Consider the following 21429-nt stretch of genomic DNA (forward strand, 5'->3'; position numbering starts at 1 on the left):
GCACATTGCACTGACCATGGCACCATCACCAAACAGCACTCTAACCCTGACCAACTCTCCTTTTGGACCTTCTAATTCTATCTGATGAATAAACAGGATCACTTCACCACTCTCTAGCTGCTTTCTTGTGGTGCGTGGGTATCCAACTGAGTACAGATCAATAATCTCGATTGTGTCATGATGTTTGATAGTACATGTGGCATTCCTAGCTATGTGCTCAGCTGAGACTATTGGTCCTGCTTTTGTCCTCGCACATCGCCTTTCTGCATGTGAGGACCTCTACTCTAGCTTGGGTATGTTCCTTGTTCTGGGTCGTATTGTTCTGTTCTACACCGACCTGTCTGCTTTTCCCTGCTGCTCTGGAATCTCTTCAATCCACGCTTGCATCTCCTCATATTCACTGTTCATGACGAGTGCTATGGGTGTTGCTGTTGCTCTGTTGTGTGCACCTAATACTTTGCTGGTGATTGCTTTCCACGCTAACTCCTTATGTATTAGCCATTCCCCATGGTCAACCAGTAATGGGCAGTTTCTTCCATTGTGCCCATGGGTTCCACAAGCAAAGCACTCACTGGACACAATGGCTGCTATATCCAGCTTTAGTGGGTATTCTGTCTCTTGCATAACCCATGTGTTCTCTCCCCATGTCACATTCCACTGTGAGAGTTGCGCTGCATATGCGGCTTGTCCCATTGCATTGTCTGGGTGGTGCAGTGATGCTTGGATCAACTGTCGGATCTTGGTTTTCAACTCCTCTGTCACCATCAATGATTGCTGCATTGTATTGGTTGGCGGCTGTATGTAGGTTGTTGGATCTGATTGTTGCGTGTCACCAGTGCTCGTGTGTACATGTTGTTGCTGAGGGCTGTGGTTGGTGCTGCTGCCAAGTTGAGCAATACTTTGCTGAATTGATTCTGTAGGGCTTTGATTGGGTTCTGTGCTGCTGGCCCCGTTTGCACTCGAGCTAAGTCTGCACGCAATGCTCTGAGCTCTTGAGCTTGTTTGGCATGCTGTTCTTGCTTCTCTACTAGCCTGCTTCCTTTCAACTCTGTTACTGCTTTCGTGAACTCCTCACACTTCTTGTACTCCTTGTTTTTGAGCATATCCTTCACAATGTCTGGCAATTTGCTCTGTACTTGCCATATCATCGATGTGCTCTGGTCGATACCTGCATCTGTGGTGAGCTGTAATGCTTTCACTACCCATGCTACGTGCATCTAGCACTCTCTGTTGTATAGTGTTATCTTTTTCCCTACTTCTCCGCTTGGTAACATGTGATCCAACAATTCATTCTCATATTCTGCTTTTGTCTTCTCTGCTATGGTGATTGGTGGCCACCGCTTCTCAAACACTGTTACAGTATAGGACCGGTCGTTTACCCACCCCCATTCGTTTACCCACCTCAGGTAAAACTTTTGATTTCTTCATTTTTTTGTATCGACATATAGAAAGTAATTAAAGATGAGGCCTCAATGGATATTGCTATAGTATATGATGGATGTGCAATGTCTGCGATGTTGTGCACGACACAAATTAGTTGTTTTTTTCTTCCTCAGTGAATTCTATTCAGAGCAATAGTAGATCAATAAATTTTTTAAAGAAAAAGTGGCTGGTATGATACAAAGTATATACTTCAAACATCATTTTCACCTGCAACAGATTTGTGCAAGTCTCCTTTGTTCCTTCTACAGAGTGGATATATTGAACACAGGTAGTTTTTGAAGGTCTTATCTTAGCGAGTGTGTCACACGTAGCTGTCACGCTTCCCAACTCTAAACTCGTAAAGCAATATATTGTAATTTGTGTCACTAAAAACCATGGTAGGACGAGCAAAATCTCATACAAAAAAAAGGCAGATTCTACGAGAAGAAAATGACATGATCATGGCTCGGGCAGTGGCTATTTACCAGGCCGAGCTTGCAAAGGAACCCACAGAGGACAAAAAAGGACGACGAACAGTTTGCCGTGAAGTCGAAAAGGAATATCTTGTGGAGACAGGAAGAGTCATCAAACTCAATGACAGCACACTTGCGAATCTGGCAAAAGGTGGTAGGAGGCTTAGTGACTTCAATGCAGAGAAAGGTTGGCTCACCCCAGAGGAGACGGAGAGAGTAATAGAGTATTCTGTCGAGACGGCACGGCGAGGATTCCCACTCAGCCACAAACGACTCAAGGAGCACGTTAATGAAATTCTTCACACTCGACTTGGTGACAAATTTCCCGAGACAGGTGTCGGCAAAAATTGGACAGATCGTTTCATCGAGAAGCATTCAAATAGGCTGGGCACCTACTATGCTCGAGGTCTTGACAGTGCCCGTGGCCGTGCTGTTAATCCAGCCACCAAAAATGCCTATTTCAGTCTTCTGCATGATACATTGTCAACAGGAGATAATGGCAAACCAATCGAGCCTCATTGCATTTGGGCATTTGACGAGTCTGGTTTCCAAGGAGCTGATGAGGGGAAGGAGCGAGTGATAGGAGCGAGTGGTGTCCATACCGTGTACGAGCAGCAAAGTGGGAGCAAGGAGCTGACAACTGTAATTGTCAGCATCTGTGCAGACGGAGAGACTGCACCACCATGTGTTATCTTCAAGGGAAAGGGTTATCGCACAAACTGGTGTCAAGAAAACCCTGCAAATGCATCGTAAGCACCCTCGGCTGTTAACCCTAATAATTCTACTAAAACGGTCCTTTAGCCTTGGATATTCAGCCAAAGGCTGGACTGATGGCGAGCTCGGAGTACTTTGGATCCAACACTTCGACGAACATACTCGAGACAAAGCCAATGGCTCTGCACGGCTTCTCCTTGTTGATGGTCACTCGTCTCACTACACACGTGCTTTCTTAGAATATGCACGCACACATAACATTCACGTCTTGTGTTACCCATCCCACAGCACCCACATCTACCAGGGTCTCGATGTTGTTGTATTCAGCAGACTGAAAGCTTGCTGGGCAGAGGAGAAAGCCCGGTGGCAAAGGGAACGCGGCGAAGAGCTTTCGAAGCAAATTTTTTAGCTATCTATGGATATGCTCATAACCGTGCACTCACAACAGAACTCGTCAAAGCTGCATTCGAGAAGACAGGGGTCCACCCGTTCAACCCAAATGTTGTCACGGAGGATGTCATGGCACCAAGTCAGGAGACATCATGCCGTGGTCACCTGCCACTCATCCAAACAACACCAGTTCGCCTCGTGTCCCAATTAATTCGCAGGGCAACAGAAGTGTTATCTAGTCCAGCACGAACCGAGTCAGACTCGAACCAAGATTCATTAATTCCACAACCCTTACCTTTGACTCCGTCACATGCAGAGCAGTTTCCGTGGCATGAATCTGCACGAATGACAGTCAATAGCTTGGCTACAACATCCGCAGCATTCCTGTTTACCTTGAGTCCTGTCTGCTCGACATCTCGAGTACCTATGTACATGCCACAGATAGTATCACCGCTGCAGTACAAACGGTACAGAAAAATTTTAGACTGTCCTCCGAAAACCGAGGCGGAGCACGAGCTACAAGTTGCTTTGTGGGAGTCAGAGCAACGCGAGGAGGAAACCAAGCGCCAAATGATTGGCTTACAGGCAGCATCTGTCCTACAGATCCAATACTGTGATCGAGTACGTGGTCAGCTTGCAGCACAAGAAGAAAAAGCAGGGAGGAAGAAGGGTACAAGGCTCGTTGGTGATGGCTTACCTCATATGCTCACTGGTGATGTCTTCGTGGCACAGGTTATCACACACGAGAATGCGATGGAGGCAGAAGCTAGAGATAAAGAGATGAGGGCCAAGAGAAGGGCAGAACGTTCTGAAGAACTCGCACATTGGAAGAGAGAGGAGATAGAGCGGAAAGAACGAAACAAAGCAACAAGAGCAAATTTCGAGGCACAGAAGGTTGAGTGGGAGGCAGAGCGAGATTTGGCGAAGTTGGAGAAACGGAGGCCACGGTGGAACAAACCAAAGATGGGAGAGATTGAGAAACCTGTGTCGAGGCCAGAGCAAGTTCAGCCAGAGGTTTATGACAGCGAGCAAGAAGATGATGATGGAGAAGAAGAAGGTTGACGAGCGTGTGTTTTTGTTTAATCTCGCATCAATGTCGCATCATCTTATCATTGCCTTATTGAATTACAAATTTACGGCGCGCTGTGTGATGTGACATCAAAAATTACTAAAACGAGGTGGGTAAAGGACTTGTGAAGTCAAAGATAAGGTTGTTTTCAATGATTTTGCTGCGACACACCAGCATCGTCACCGATAGCTCTAAATTTCGAATCACAGTATTTACATGTATGTTAGAGAATTACTGTCTATTACAATTTTCCAAAAAGAAAGCCAGTGTAAAGTGACATGCATTTCAATTTGTTGTGGGTAAACGACCGGTCCTATACTGTATGAACACTGTCCATGTGGCTTTGTCTGTGGACATAAGGGCTTTGGACTACCTTTTTGCCTGTGCGTTGGTTCTGAGGTAGTCAAATGCATCTAATTTGTTGTTGCTCTGTGTGATTGCCTGTTGCCGCATTGTGTGATTGAATGATTTCAGGAAATCTGCTGGGTTCTCTGCCGCACATCCATCTCCATGAAAAATCTGTGGAGTTTCTGTGTGCATGTCTCGTTTGGGCTGTGCTAACGTGAAAAATTTGGCTAAGTCGTAGTCTGGTGCTGTAGATATGGACATTAGTGGCTCCTTCTTTGTGTGACACTGTGGTGGCTGAAATCTGAGTGATGGTAGTCGAAAGTCTAGCTCTGGGGCTTCTAGTTCTGGGAATGGTACTTGGTTCTCTTCCTCCTCAAGGCTACTCAGCGATGAACTGCTAGAGTGTTTCAGTGTGCTGTGTACAGAGGGTTCTGGTGTATTAAGTGGTGAGGATGTTGCAGGCTATGACTATGATCTAAAACTGTGTGCTAATGTAAATTTGGGTCAATTCAAAATTGCTCTGTTCACTACATTGGACTAGTGCTAAGACAAGAAGAACAAGCTCTAGGAAGGGTGTGTGTTGCAATGATGTACTACGAACAGCACTGGCTGCTTCTGTCAGTAGCTGACTAAGCTAAGGAGATCGCCAAGGGACTGCCTCTAAGCTATGAATATTGCTAATGGACTGTCTCTGGTCTATGCCTTAGGACCTCTGATCCACCATGGATCATAAATATACAATTGTGCATATACTGGCTGCCAACCCTCTGTAGGTATAAGATCTCCAATTTGATGGCTCAGCTCTCCATGAATACAAAACACATACAACCCTCTACTATTGTTGACTTGGTGATCAATATTGACACCAAGAGACATGAATGCAAGTGCTGCATTGTACTGCTGTATGTTAGTTCGAAACTCAATGAGTTTGTGTTAGTTGTGTGGTGACTTCACACTAGATAGGTCGAAGACTTCTAAGACTTCGAAGACTTGAAGGACACTTCAAGGACATTACTATATTAGTAGATAACTTCGAGGACTTTGAGGACACTTCAAGGACATTACTATATTAGTAGATAACTTCGAGGACTTCGAGGACTTCGAGGACACTTTGAGGACAGACCTCTAAGACACTTCGAGGACACATACCATACTAGGAATTGTTTATATTTGTTTACATAGACTCGCCCATAGTGCAGAGTTCACAAGTCTTACATGCTTCGTGCATTGACTTTGAACTCTCAGGTACAGTACTTTACTTATTTACACAATAATATCTCGTGCATTGACTTTGAACTCTCAGTTCTTGTTAGTTGTGTGGTGACTTCACACTAGATAGGTCGAAGACTTCTAAGACTTCGAAGACTTGAAGGACACTTCAAGGACATTACTATATTAGTAGATAACTTCGAGGACTTCGAGGACTTCGAGGACACTTTGAGGACACATACCATACTAGGAATTGTTTATATTTGTTTACATAGACTCGCCCATAGTGCAGAGTTCACAAGTCTTACATGCTTCGTGCATTGACTTTGAACTCTCAGGTACAGTACTTCACTTATTTACACAATAACATGCTTCGTGCATTGACTTTGAACTCTCAGTTCTTCTAAATAGGTTATGAGCCCTGCGCTTTAGCAGTCAAATCTGTCGCTGGAGTTCACTGTCTTTGGGCCAACTTAGTGCGCATTTTCCCTCCTCTCGCATCCAGCCACTGGTGCTCTCCCCACCCATTATTCCTTGCTCTCTTTGTTGAAAATCAGCAAAGACAGCCTTTCCTTCGAATTCTACCAAGCCCTTGCCCTTAATTCGTCCCACTGCTGCAAAACTGCGCCGTCTCCTTCGCCATGTCCTCAGAAGACTCGAAATCTATTCACACTGTCACCAAACTCACTTCTACCAACTATGCTACCTGGAAGGGTGAGATGAAGGCCTATCTTCGAGTCAAGGGTCTCTGGTTGCTTGTCAATGGCATCGAGACTCGACCTACAGAGACAGAAGCTGCAGCAAAGTGGGACACCAAGGCAGACAAGGCAGCTGGGGAGCTGTATCTGGCGTGCTCTGTAGAGCAAAGGACCCATATCGATGCTGTCCAGGACGATCCTGTCAAGATTTGGACCACCCTGGCTTCCACGCACCTCCAGAAGCGTCCTGGCGCGCGCTTCAATGCCTGGGACGACTTCTTCTCTATTAGGAAGCAGCCTGACGAGTCCTTGAGCACCCTCATTGCCAGGATCGAAGATGGCATGTCCAAAGTCCAGGAGCTTCGACCCTCAGACCCATCCAAGCCTTACACCATCAAGGAACTCGACCAAGAGCTGGTCTGCATGACCATGGTTCGTTCCCTGGGCGAGGAGTACTCCAATTTTGCGTCGTCTTTGATGCTACTCAAGTCCTTGGACAAGGAGGAACTGAAGGCAGCATTCCTGGCTGAGGAAACCCAAAGAAGGAGACGTCCTGAAGGTTCTGGGACCGATGCAGCGCTGTTTACTACGTCTGGAGACTGTAGATGCGGCACCTCTGTCACCTGCTGGTACTGCGAGAAGCCTGGTCACTGCACCCACAAGTGCAGGAGTCTTAAAGGTGATAAGGATCGTCGCAAGACCAAAAACGATGGTCGAAAAGGTGGAAGGAGCGCTAACAAGACTTCTGAGGCGTCCCAATCATCGTCTGCAGCGTCTACACCCTCTCCCAACACCGCTGCACCCGCCTCCAACTCGACCACTGCCCAGAACACCTCCCAGAGCGCCCAACAGGTCACGGAATTTGCTGGTAATGCAAGTCTTCGCACTTTTGACCCATCCCATCCTCTTTGCCCCTTGCAACTCGATGCACATGCTGACTGGAATGCAGACACAGGTGCTACCTCTCACATGACCCCCCATCGTCACTGGCTGCGCAATTATGCGCCCAAACGCGTCCCCATCAAGCTCGCAGACAACAACATAGTCTATTCAGCTGGCGAGGGCACAGTGGTATTCAGTCCAGTCATTAATGGGAGGCGTGTCGAAGCTGTAGAATTCACTAGAGTCCTTCATGTACCAGATTTGCGAAATAATCTACTATCTGTCCTATATCTAACTCGCAACATGGGGTTCACTGTGCTCATTAATGCATCTAAGATGTCCTTCGAAACGCCCCACTGGTACCCCACTGTTTGTAGCCAGCATCAGCAACTCGAATGCTGCATTCCTGGATGGTTCTACTGTTGCAATAACTGAATATGCGTCTGCAGCTGCGACTCTGCCCCTAGACTTCGACCTATGGCACAGGAGGCTCGCTCACCATCACCTAGAAGGTATTAAGACGCTTATAAGGGAGAAGCTCGTCACTGGGATGACCATAGAGTCGAAATCTGCACCAGATCCTATCTGCGAACCATGCCTAGCTGGCAAGATGCACGCAAACCCCTTCCCTCCTTCTGAATGGCGCGCTTCCAGGCCTCTCGAGCTCGTCCACACCGACGTGCACCAAGTCCCTCACCCCAGCTTCTCAGGATTTCGCTATTGGGTGTCCTTCATAGACGACTACTCCAGATTCAGATTCGTCCTGCCCATCAAAGCAAAGTCTGATGTCTTTGAGGCCTTCAAGACATTCAAGGCTTATGCTGAGAACCAGTCAGAGCGAAAAATCAAGATCCTGAGGGACGACAAGGGAGGGGAGTACATGAGCAATGCTTTCTTGCAGTTCACCAACTCCTGCGGCATCGAACGGCAGCACACAGTCCGAGCACGTCCTCAGCAGAATGGCGTTGCAGAGCGAGCGAACAGGCTGCTCTCTGAGCGCATCACCACCATGCTGGATGAAACTGGCCTACCCAAGGCATTCTGGGGCGAGGCTCTAGGTGCCCTAGTGCACGTGTGGAACAGATGCCCCACAAGCGCAGTGAAAAGCGCCACTCCCTACGAACTGTGGCATGGAAGGAAGCCAGATGTCTCCCATCTTCGAGTCTGGGGTTGCACTGCCTATGTGCACGTGCAGAAGGACAAGAGAGAAGGACTTGGATCTCACATGGAGAAATGCGTGTTCATTGGGTATCCTCAGGGCTACAAGGGCTGGAAGTTCTATAATCACACTACTAAGAAGACAGTAATATCAGAACGAGCTGATTTCGATGAAAGATATTTCCCCCTCTCGAAGCGACCTACTGAGCCTTCGATACCAGTCCCTACTGCACCTACACTTGCACCAACTCGTCCTACTGTCCCACCTATTCCACAGACACAAAGGACATTCCCAATACCTGACGATTCAGATGCTGATGATGAATCCAGCTCTGATGAGTATCAGGATCATGGGGGGAGCAATGGTCCTCCAGATGCGCCTCCTGCTGCCCCTGTAGTGCCTAATATTGATCCAGATCCTCCTCAAGTCCGAGCCTCGTCTCCAACTCCATCCCCACCACCATCTCCACCTCCTAGACCGCCCTCGCCCATTGGCATTGGAGCCAGACTGCCCAGGCGCAATAGAACCAAGCCTAGAGAGTGGTGGAAGCTATCTCCAGCCCAACTACACTCTGATGTGGATGATGACATTGAGGACGCGGATCTTGGCCATGAGATTGTTCTCTCTGCAGCTTCACCAGCTGAACCCCTGTCCTACTCCGAAGCTCTGAAGCGCCCTGATGCGGAGCAGTGGAAACAAGCTGCCATGGAGGAACTGAACGCCCACAGCATCAATGGCACTTGGCAGCTCGTCCCCAGACCTGCTGGAAAGAAGGTCATAGGCTGCAAGTGGGTGTTCAAGGTGAAGCGCAATGCAGACGGATCTGTGGAGCGCTACAAAGGCAGATTGGTGGCCAAAGGCTACAATCAAAGACCTGGCTTCGACTACCTCGAAATATTTGCGCCCACAGTCAGAATGTCCAGCATAAGAGTCGTCCTAGCCATGGCCGCCATTCACGACCTCCACCTGCGCTCTATAGACATATCTCATGCCTACCTCAATGGGGAGATGGACTGCGACGTCTACATGGAGCAGCCTGAGGGATTTGTTGAAGGAGATGCCAAAGAGATGGTTTGCTTGTTGAAGAAGAGCATATATGGCACCAAGCAAGGAGGCAACAGATGGAACCAGAAAATGCGCTCTGTGCTCGAGTCTTTGGGCTACACTCAGTCCTACTCGGACGCGTCCATCTACATCTATCTAAAGGACAATGTAAGGATCATTCTGCCAGTCTTCGTAGATGACATGACCTTTGCTTCGAAATCTGCTGCTGCCATCGACCGCACCATCAAGGAGCTCTCCCAGCACTTCAAGCTTCGCGATCTCGGTCCCACCACTCAGCTTCTGGGCATCAAGATAGACAGAGACTGGTCTAAACACTCCATCACCATATCTCAACAGCAGTACTGTCTAGACATCCTGGAGCGTTTTGGCATGGCTGATTGCAAGCCCATATCCACTCCCATGCAGCCCAACCTTCGACTCAGTCGCTCCCAGAGTCCCCAGACGCCTGAAGAGGTCCAGCTCATGAAGACCGTCCCATACCTGGCTGCAGTAGGCGCCCTGATGTACCTGGCAACAACAACTCGACCAGACATTGCCCACGCTGTTGGTTATCTTGCCAGATTCAACTCGAATCCAGGATTAGCTCACTGGCAAGCTGTCAAGCACCTGCTTCGCTATCTCAGAGGTACTGCCGACTACAAGATCACTTATGCGCCTGATCCATCAAGCACCGAACTGTTCTCAACCTATTCCGATGCTGATCATGGTGGATGCAAGGACACAGGGCGCTCCACTGGTGGATACTTGGTGAAGATCGGCTCTGGAGTCGTCTCGTGGTCTTCTAAGCTACAAAGCATTGTTGCGCTATCTACTACCGAAGCAGAGTACATCTCTGCAGTCTCAGCAGGCAAGGAGATCCGATGGATGCGAAACTTGCTGCAGGAGATGGGATTCTCCACCACTGCACCATCCATACTTAGAATAGACAACCAGAGCGCCATATCTGTTGCCAAACACCCAGAACACCACGGGAGGATGAAGCAACTGGATCTTAGTTGGTATTGGCTCAGAGACGTTGTTCACAAAGAGATAATTGCGCCTATCTTTGTGCCCACAGCTGATCAGCCAGCTGACATCTTGACAAAGTCTTTGAGTCGACCCAAGGTGGAACTATTTTGCAGGATGATGGGACTACACAGATGAGGGGGGAGTTGTTAGAGATTAGAGATGTGTTCAGTCAGGAGGGAGTGTTAGTTGTGTGGTGACTTCACACTAGATAGGTCGAAGACTTCTAAGACTTCGAAGACTTGAAGGACACTTCAAGGACATTACTATATTAGTAGATAACTTCGAGGACTTCGAGGACACTTTGAGGACACATACCATACTAGGAATTGTTTATATTTGTTTACATAGACTCGCCCATAGTGCAGAGTTCACAAGTCTTACATGCTTCGTGCATTGACTTTGAACTCTCAGGTACAGTACTTTACTTATTTACACAATAATATCAAGTGCATTGACTTTGAACTCTCAGTTCTTTTCTAACAGGTTATGAGCCCTGCGCTTTAGCAGTCAAATCTGTCGCTGGAGTTCACTGTCTTTGGGCCAACTTAGTGCGCATTTTCCCTCCTCTCGCATCCAGCCACTGGTGCTCTCCCCACCCATTATCCCTTGCTCTCTTTGTTGAAAATCAGCAAAGACAGCCTTTCCTTCAAATTCTACCAAGCCCTTGCCCTTAATTCGTCCCACTGCTGCAAAACTGCGCCGTCTCCTTCGCCATGTCCTCAGAAGACTCGAAATCTATTCGCACTGTCACCAAACTCACTTCTACCAACTATGCTACCTGGAAGGGTGAGATGAAGGCCTATCTTCGAGTCAAGGGTCTCTGGTTGCTCGTCAATGGCATCGAGACTCGACCTACAGAGACAGAAGCTGCAGCAAAGTGGGACACCAAGGCAGACAAGGCAGCTGGGGAGCTGTATCTGGCGTGCTCTGTAGAGCAAAGGACCCATATCGACGCTGTCCAGGACGACCCTGTCAAGATTTGGACCACCCTGGCTTCCACGCACCTCCAGAAGCGTCCTGGCGCGCGCTTCAATGCCTGGGACGACTTCTTCTCTATTAGGAAGCAGCCTGACGAGTCCTTGAGCACCCTCATTGCCAGGATCGAAGATGGCATGTCCAAAGTCCAGGAGCTTCGACCCTCAGACCCATCCAAGCCTTACACCATCAAGGAACTCGATCAAGAGCTGGTCTGCATGACCATGGTTCGTTCCCTGGGCGAGGAGTACTCCAATTTTGCGTCGTCTTTGATGCTACTCAAGTCCTTGGACAAGGAGGAACTGAAGGCAGCATTCCTGGCTGAGGAAACCCAAAGGAGGAGACGTCCTGAAGGTTCTGGGACCGATGCAGCGCTGTTTACTGCGTCTGGAGACTGTAGATGCGGCACCTCTGTCACCTGCTGGTACTGCGAGAAGCCTGGTCACTGCACCCACAAGTGCAGGAGTCTTAAAGGTGATAAGGATCGTCGCAAGACCAAAAACGATGGTCGAAAAGGTGGAAGGAGCGCTAACAAGGCTTCTGAGGCGTCCCAATCATCGTCTGCAGCGTCTACACCCTCTCCCAACACCGCTGCACCCGCCTCCAACTCGACCACTGCCCAGAACACCTCCCAGAGCGCCCAACAGGTCACGGAATTTGCTGGTAATGCAAGTCTTCGCACTTTTGACCCATCTCATCCACTTTGCCCCTTGCAACTCGATGCACATGCTGACTGGAATGCAGACACAGGTGCTACCTCTCACATGACCCCCCATCGTCACTGGCTGCGCAATTATGCGCCCAAACGCGTCCCCATCAAGCTCGCAGACAACAACATAGTCTATTCAGCTGGCGAGGGCACAGTGGTATTCAGTCCAGTCATTAATGGGAGGCGTGTCGAAGCTGTAGAATTCACTAGAGTCCTTCATGTACCAGATTTGCGAAATAATCTACTATCTGTCCTATATCTAACTCGCAACATGGGGTTCACTGTGCTCATTAATGCATCTAAGATGTCCTTCGAACGCCCCACTGGTACCCCACTGTTTGTAGCCAGCATCAGCAACTCGAATGCTGCATTCCTGGATGGTTCTACTGTTGCATTAACTGAATATGCGTCTGCAGCTGCGACTCTGCCCCTAGACTTCGACCTCTGGCACAGGAGGCTCGCCCACCATCACCTAGAAGGTATTAAGACGCTTATAAGGGAGAAGCTCGTCACTGGGATGACCATAGAGTCGAAATCTGCACCAGATCCTATCTGCGAACCATGCCTAGCTGGCAAGATGCACGCAAACCCCTTCCCTCCTTCTGAATGGCGCGCTTCCAGGCCTCTCGAGCTCGTCCACACCGACGTGCACCAAGTCCCTCACCCCAGCTTCTCAGGATTTCGCTATTGGGTGTCCTTCATAGACGACTACTCCAGATTCAGATTCGTCCTTGCCCATCAAAGCAAAGTCTGATGTCTTTGAGGCCTTCAAGACATTCAAGGCTTATGCTGAGAACCAGTCAGAGCGAAAAATCAAGATCCTGAGGGACGACAAGGGAGGGGAGTACATGAGCAATGCTTTCTTGCAGTTCACCAACTCCTGCGGCATAGAGCGCCAGCACACAGTCCGAGCACGTCCTCAGCAGAATGGTGTTGCAGAGCGAGCCAACAGGCTGCTCTCTGAGCGCATCACCACCATGCTGGATGAAACTGGCCTACCTAAAGCATTCTGGGGCGAGGCTCTAGGTGCCCTAGTGCACGTGTGGAACAGATGCCCCACAAGCGCAGTGAAAAGCGCCACTCCCTACGAACTGTGGCATGGAAGGAAGCCAGATGTCTCCCACCTTCGAGTCTGGGGTTGCACTGCCTATGTGCACGTGCAGAAGGACAAGAGAGAAGGACTCGGATCTCACATGGAGAAATGCGTGTTCATTGGGTATCCTCAGGGCTACAAGGGCTGGAAGTTCTACAATACCACTACTAAGAAGACAGTAATATCAGAACGAGCTGATTTCGATGAAAGATATTTCCCCCTCTCGAAGCGACCTACTGAGCCTTCGATACCAGTCCCTACTGCACCTACACTTGCACCAACTCGCCCTACTGTCCCACCTATTCCACAGACACGAAGGACATTCCCAATACCTGACGATTCAGATGCTGATGATGAATCCAGCTCTGATGAGTATCAGGATCATGGGGGGAGCAATGGTCCTCCAGATGCGCCTCCTGCTGCCCCTGTAGTCCCTAATATTGATCCAGATCCTCCTCAAGTCCGAGCCTCGTCTCCAACTCCATCCCCACCACCATCTCCACCTCCTAGACCGCCCTCGCCCATTGGCATTGGAGCCAGACTGCCCAGGCGCAATAGAACCAAGCCTAGAGAGTGGTGGAAGCTATCTCCAGCCCAACTACACTCTGATGTCGATGATGAGATCGAGGACGCGGATCTTGGCCATGAGATTGTCCTCTCTGCAGCTTCACCAGCTGAACCCCTGTCCTACTCCGAAGCTCTGAAGCGCCCTGATGCAGAGCAGTGGAAACAAGCTGCCATGGAGGAGCTGAACGCCCACAGCATCAATGGCACTTGGCAGCTCGTCCCCAGACCTGCTGGAAAGAAGGTCATAGGCTGCAAGTGGGTGTTCAAGGTGAAGCGCAATGCAGACGGATCTGTGGAGCGCTACAAAGGCAGATTGGTGGCCAAAGGCTACAATCAACGACCTGGCTTCGACTACCTCGAAATATTTGCGCCCACAGTCAGAATGTCCAGCATAAGAGTTGTCCTAGCCATGGCCGCCATTCACGACCTCCACCTGCGCTCTATAGACATATCTCATGCCTACCTCAATGGGGAGATGGACTGCGACGTCTACATGGAGCAGCCTGAGGGATTTGTTGAAGGAGATGCCAAAGAGATGGTTTGCTTGTTGAAGAAGAGCATATATGGCACCAAGCAAGGAGGCAACAGATGGAACCAGAAAATGCGCTCTGTGCTCGAGTCTTTGGGCTACACTCAGTCCTACTCAGACGCGTCCATCTACATCTATCTAAAGGACAATGTAAGGATCATTCTGCCAGTCTTCGTAGATGACATGACCTTTGCCTCGAAATCTGCTGCTGCCATCGACCGGACCATCAAGGAGCTCTCCCAGCACTTCAAGCTTCGCGATCTCGGTCCCACCACTCAGCTTCTGGGCATTAAGATAGACAGAGACTGGTCTAAACACTCCATCACCATATCTCAACAGCAGTACTGTCTAGACATCCTCGAGCGTTTTGGCATGGCTGATTGCAAGCCCATATCCACTCCCATGCAGCCCAACCTTCGACTCAGTCGCTCCCAGAGCCCCCAGACGCCTGAAGAGGTCCAGCTCATGAAGACCGTCCCATACCTGGCTGCAGTAGGCGCCCTGATGTACCTGGCAACAACAACTCGACCAGACATTGCCCACGCTGTTGGTTATCTTGCCAGATTCAACTCGAATCCAGGATTAGCTCACTGGCAAGCTGTCAAGCACCTGCTTCGCTATCTCAGAGGTACTGCCGACTACAAGATCACTTATGCGCCTGATCCATCAAGCACCGAACTGTTCTCAACCTATTCCGATGCTGATCATGGTGGATGCAAGGACACAGGGCGCTCCACTGGTGGATACTTGGTGAAGATCGGCTCTGGAGTCGTCTCGTGGTCTTCTAAGCTACAAAGCATTGTTGCGCTATCTACTACCGAAGCAGAGTACATCTCTGCAGTCTCAGCAGGCAAGGAGATCCGATGGATGCGAAACTTGCTGCAGGAGATGGGATTCTCCACCACTGCACCATCCATACTTAGAATAGACAACCAGAGCGCCATATCTGTTGCCAAACACCCAGAACACCACGGGAGGATGAAGCAACTGGATCTTAGTTGGTATTGGCTCAGAGACGTTGTTCACAAAGAGATAATTGCGCCTATCTTTGTGCCCACAGCTGATCAGCCAGCCGACATCTTGACAAAGTCTTTGAGTCGACCCAAGGTGGAACTATTTTGCAGAATGATGGGACTACACAGATGAGGGGGGAGTTGTTAGAGATTAGAGATGTGTTCAGTCAGGGGGGAGTGTTAGTTGTGTGGTGACTTCACACTAGATAGGTCGAAGACTTCTAAGACTTCGAAGACTTGAAGGACACTTCAAGGACATTACTATATTAGTAGATAACTTCGAGGACTTTGAGGACACTTCAAGGACATTACTATATTAGTAGATAACTTCGAGGACTTCGAGGACTTCGAGGACACTTTGAGGACAGACCTCTAAGACACTTCGAGGACACATACCATACTAGGAATTGTTTATATTTGTTTACATAGACTCGCCCATAGTGCAGAGTTCACAAGTCTTACATGCTTCGTGCATTGACTTTGAACTCTCAGGTACAGTACTTTACTTATTTACACAATAATATCTCGTGCATTGACTTTGAACTCTCAGTTCTTCTAACAGTTTGGGAGTGCATGCTTCAAAATATTCCTGAGAGCCTCTGGAGGATCATGAAGGGCAGGAATGCGAACCTGGCCTTGATCACAGCACATTCCAAAGGCAGGATTTTGGTTCGAAGATGATATCAAGTGTTCACTCATCCAATAGAGAGCATTACAATGGGGGCATGCTGTTAGAAGAACTGAGAGTTCAAAGTCAATGCACATGATATTATTGTGTGAATAAGTAAAGTACTATACCTGAGAGTTCAAAGTCAATGCACAAAGCATGTAAGACTTGTGAACTCTGCACTATGGGCGAGTCTATGTAAACAAATATAAACAATTCCTAGTATGGTATGTGTCCTCGAAGTGTCTTAGAGGTCTGTCCTCAAAGGGTCCTCGAAGTCCTCGAAGTCCTCGAAGTTATCTACTAATATAGTAATGTCCTTGAAGTGTCCCTTGAGTCTTCGAAGTCTTAGAAGTCTTCGACCTATCTAGTGTGAAGTCACCACACAACTAACACATGCAACATACATTCTGCCTAGATCATGATGTAAGTTTGGCTTAACATATGGCTGTCATGCAAGAGGAAGATTGGGACGAACAGGAGGAGGAGGAGGAGGAGGAAACTGTTGTAGTGAAATTGCAGTGGGAAACTGCAGCAGAGCAGGGATGTCTTATGAAACATAGCCATGAAGATTGTTGACAGGCTCCTGGATATTTTCAGCTTGTGGCAGCAGGTCAACATCCATTGCATCAGTGTGATAATTATGTTAGTGTGCAGGTGGGAGTTTGACAACTTCCATGGGTCTAAAAATAAATTTGTATTCCTGAGCAGCTGATCTAAGTGTTTCAGTGATTGGTGGTTGCTGAGCTTCATGTTGCTGTTGCTCACATTTGCAGCATCTTTTTTGTCCAAGAGAACAGTGTTCAAATGCTGTAGTGACCCATGTTCCTTGTTCAGCCCCAGTGCTATTAGGAGCCTGTGCAAGATGTTCTGGCCGTTTGCGGACTACTTGCACCTCACACTGGAGGTATTCATGCTCACAATGCTGGTACTGGGCCAAAGACCACCATTCAAACTCAGATACAGAAGGATCATGGACTTGAGATGTGTTCTAAGGAAGTTGATACTATTTACAAAGTGTATATCTTGAAAAGAAAGTATTTCTCATCTTTTCATGAGTGTTTTCCCCAGGAATAGCATGTTGAGTGATGGAAAAGTTGTCAGATATGGCACACCATTTGGTCTCTTGAGATGCAGGCAAGTCTGATGGTCTTTTTGCGAGATTCAAAAGGGGCGCATGCTAAGGCAAATGAGACCTGCAGCAGAGAATGCTGAATGGACATCCTCACCTGGTGGTTGCTTGAGTCTGAGTGACTTGACACTGCAGAAGCATCATGATGGCCTTTTTTAGCACCGCTGTAGTTGATTGTGTGAGTGCAACATCACAATCATGACTTCAAATTTATTGATGATTCACCATTACATGTGCATGTTCAGCGCCTGCAACATGACCAATCTAAGTTGCTGACATAACAAAAGTTGTCCTTCAAGTTGATTAGTCATAAGTTAAGTTGTCTCAATTACATGTTACCAAGGCATTTTAGTATAGAAGATTATTCATTTGGGTGGGTACAGCTAAATCCCGGTCAACTTAGACGCACCTTTAGGTCTAATTAGGGTGGGTATGTGGGAACTACAGGTGATCTCCACCAATTGCCACTGAAGTCGTAAGCATTTGTAAGTATCCATAACATGCTTAAGCTAAGGCTATGTATGGACTGGCAAAATTCGCCAAATCAAAATTCAAGATTCAGAATTTGCTGTCATGTGACCCATAAAGGGTGATCCCGGATTCCTTGGCTTGTATCATTACAAAGTCTATATGACCATGGCTAGATATACTCACAGAGATACATACTCTTTCAAATTTGCCTACAGTCCCAGACCTAGAAGCATGTCTCACAGTGATACTTCTGTTGGATCTACTTGTTCTTGCCGATCCCAAGGATCTGTCAACATTCAAGGATCAACAGTAGAGAGGATACATAAAATACCTGCACATTGGATGATAGATGAAGAACAGGCCTTGATTAATTACCTCCTGAATCATAAATCTGGAGCTGGTGATGGTCTAAACTTCAAGATGACCACTGTTCAAGGAGCTGCTGAACACATCAAGTGTTACGACTTGGATGGTATCTGTTGGCGACGCTCAAACAGAGCGTGTGTCATCAATGGTCGAGGATGTCCTTGGGCTAGCCCAAGGTTAGGGGTCTTACTTGGCGACGCGTCGGCAAGTAAGATTTGACGCCTATGTCCGAATTGGGTAGCTTACGTCAAGCGGATACTAGATGATGAGCTGTATCTGCCAAGACTTATGACACCCGAAGGTTAATCGTAAGATTGTCGTTAATTAGAAGGACAGAAGTCCTACTAGTTAACAGGGGCTCTGCTTGTCAACGAAGTCGATGAGCAAAGATCGAGACTATAGGCTTATCCGCGAAGAGCAGATAAGAAGATAGAATATAGACTGCTGGCTAGGCAGAAGGGATCACTCTGGTGAGAGTAGGAGGTCAAGAACCAAGTAGATTCAAGTTAGGGAATATAGTACATGGTAGCGAGTTTATATAGAGGACAGGAAACGTATTAGTGGGTGATAACTCGTACTACCAAGAGAAGCAATCGGTAAAGGGCATAACCATAAAAGGAAAGCACGTTCATATTGAGACACGGGCGAGGCAGAACGTGCTTGATGAGAAAGTGAGTCACAGGTCGAAATAAGAAGTGAAACGCGCAGGGGCACGATCGTGCAGCTGCGGAGCTATCTATAAGTTGCATGTGCGACTGCGCACTGAATCAGAGATCAAGAAAGGTAAGAGGGCAAAGGGGATGCATCGTGCATCATATCATAGGTTACTGTCCGGACGGTAAGGGCAAGGGGACTGTCCACAGGATCAGTCAGGTGGTGGAACGGAGCATGGGTATGCTTCGTCAGCGAAAGGATCCGGCCAGATGTACTGGCTCTGCTGAAGCGACAGGTAGAGGGCGAAAGGGAATGCGAGGATGACGAGGATAACAAGGGTGAGGTCGGGGTAAGGGTATGATGCGAGGGCTAATACCAGAAGGATGAGGAGAAAAATGGTAGGGGCCCAAGCATCTAGATGTTCTTGTAACATCAAGACTACCTTCACCTGACAGCATGGCAGAGAAAAGACTGCTGAATCCTGCAAGACAAAGTGGGGCAATGTATGTTTGAACAAGATCTAATACTTTTTATTGATTTCTAATGTTATCTATCTATAGCTAAAGTCAGCTTATTGTTACAATTGGGATAGTTCTTCTGTCAAAGGGCAAAGATAGACCAGTCTTGTTGACAGTGTGTTCTAACTCCTAGTACAAGGAGGGTTCTGGTTTCAAGGGTTCTGCTGGATGAGCATGATGGTTTCTATCTAGGTTTAGAGGTGAGTGCTCGATGGTGACTTTTACCTATTCTATAGGTGAGCACTTTTAGCGCTTCTACCTATCAAGGGTTCAGACTAAGACAGTGAGTGACTGTCTTAGAGATAAAGTATCAGACTATAAGGGTAGAGACCTTATAGAATAGGATTCAAGGGAAAAACCCAGTAGATTAAGTTAAGGAATACTACTTGATGTACATGGGGTTTATATAGGTAACAGGAAGCAGCACAGCCATGTCAAGAAAGGTAATTAAGATAGGAAAATAGTACAACCTATCAAGATAGCAAAGATAGGCGAAACAATCAAGCTGCACATGATGATAGTAGTCAAGATACAATCAAGAAGAAGAGAAGTGCAGACAGCCCACTTGATAAGAGAATGGCTGTCATATCCCGTGTTTCAGATCCGCACCTATCACACAAACCATTTACAAGTTTTCAGATCCGGCCAACTTCTATCTATTGTCCAGATCCGACCTGCATCTAACTTCTGTGCCTTATCCCTTTGTATGTTCCCTCTAAAGTTAGACTGTCTCATTTTCCGTACCTCGTTTCATTTCAGCCTTTATTTTCCTGTCTTCATCTCTTTCTTCATTTACTATTTTCCGATAGACTAGTGTTTGACTTTTCTATATGCTCCATCCACAGCCTCACATAGCTTCAGACTGCACTGGCTGATTCTCTGTTATGTCCTCTGTAGTATATAAACCCTGTAGAATCTTTGTACTACCTTAGTTCAAATATTATCTTAGACTTTGCTCATTCCCTCCTCTGTCCGTCTTGAGTTCTCCTCTCATCGACCTCTGCTAAAGTCTTCGGGTTGATCCCTATAGACTTATCACCTCCGCCTCTACCTCTGGTAGTCCTCTGCTGTTTTCCTTCTAGTTCGGACATTGTCCGTATTAGTCTTATCACCTGTTTCCGAACGTCCGCCAGAACTCCCGTGCATTGGACATTGGACTCCAGACATTGTCCATTAGCCTTCAAAAGTTAGGGGCACATACTTGGATAAGGGGTGCAGCGCACGAGCTGAAGCCAAGCCCTTCGGATTTGACCCTTGAGCATGTTCTTAACAATGGCCAAGTCTAGGTGAGTCTAGAGTTGGCGCTAGGGTTACAGAAAGAGAAAAATAAGTCAGGGTTAAATGTTATTGTAACATTTTGTTAGTTGTGTGGTGACTTCACACTAGATAGGTCGAAGACTTCTAAGACTTTGAAGACTTGAAGGACACTTCAAGGACATTACTATATTAGTAGATAACTTCGAGGACTTCGAGGACACTTTGAGGACACATACCATACTAGGAATTGTTTATATTTGTTTACATAGACTCGCCCATAGTGCAGAGTTCACAAGTCTTACATGCTTCGTGCATTGACTTTGAACTCTCAGGTATAGTACTTTACTTATTTACACAATAATATCAAGTGCATTGACTTTGAACTCTCAGTTCTTCTAACACATTTATGGTGTGGTTGTCAACATCAAGAAGATCTATGTGTTTGATAAAAGTTTTGAGATAAATGAGAGAATCAGATGTATGAATCATCTGATTCTGTAAACAACAATATTGAGAGTAAGTAAGTGTTTGGGCAAAAAGCCGCAGGGTTTTCTGGCCCAAAACATCGCCCCAAACCTAATAGAAGTCTAACGAGAGCTGTGATACCCATAAACAAAAGGAGCCCTGTGACGCATCAAGGCCAAGTTTAGACTCCCAGTTAGAAGGCAAAAGGGTGAATATAAATGCACATTAATATCAACACAATGGGGGCATTGTATAATGCATGAAAGGTTCAAGTATTAGAGAATCTTGCAAATATGGTGCCATAACCATAGCATGCTTCCGCAGATATAGTGTAAAAGCATTGCTAGACCATCTACCCATCGACTTTATGACGTCGAAAGGAATTCCACAAAGTAGATATTCCAATGTTCCTCCAATCCTAATGCTGTGACCTTTCAGATTCGGAATGCTGAAATTCTTTGTTATTGCTCCGATCTTTTTCAAAAACTTGGTCTGCATTAAAGGTTGATGACCTTTAGGATGATTCCATGTAAATAGGTGATTGTCGAGTGAAGGATCATTAATCGCAAAATGATT

The 21429-nt window shown here is 47.3% G+C and overlaps 2 protein-coding genes across 2 annotated transcripts; one reads left to right on the top strand and one right to left on the bottom strand.

Annotated features, from left to right (window-relative positions):
• Positions 1–327: 327 nt before the first annotated feature.
• On the bottom strand, positions 328–1217 carry EDB93DRAFT_1253417 (uncharacterized protein; the record flags this gene model as incomplete). The annotated part of the gene is made up of 2 exons (XM_041453449.1): positions 328–774; positions 834–1217. 2 exons carry the CDS (start codon positions 1215–1217, stop codon positions 328–330), a joined length of 831 nt encoding a protein of 276 aa, XP_041304682.1.
• Positions 1218–3344: 2127 nt separating this feature from the next.
• Positions 3345–4061, top strand: EDB93DRAFT_1106409 (uncharacterized protein; the record flags this gene model as incomplete). The annotated part of the gene is made up of 1 exon (XM_041447612.1): positions 3345–4061. The coding sequence occupies one exon, from the start codon at positions 3345–3347 to the stop codon at positions 4059–4061; it is 717 nt and encodes a 238-aa protein (XP_041304683.1).
• Between the last annotated feature and the right edge of the window lie 17368 nt (positions 4062–21429).

Source organism: Suillus bovinus (assembly GCF_016758785.1).
Source record: "Suillus bovinus strain UH-Sbo-P2 chromosome Unknown EDB93scaffold_58, whole genome shotgun sequence".
NCBI lineage: Eukaryota > Fungi > Basidiomycota > Agaricomycetes > Boletales > Suillaceae > Suillus > Suillus bovinus.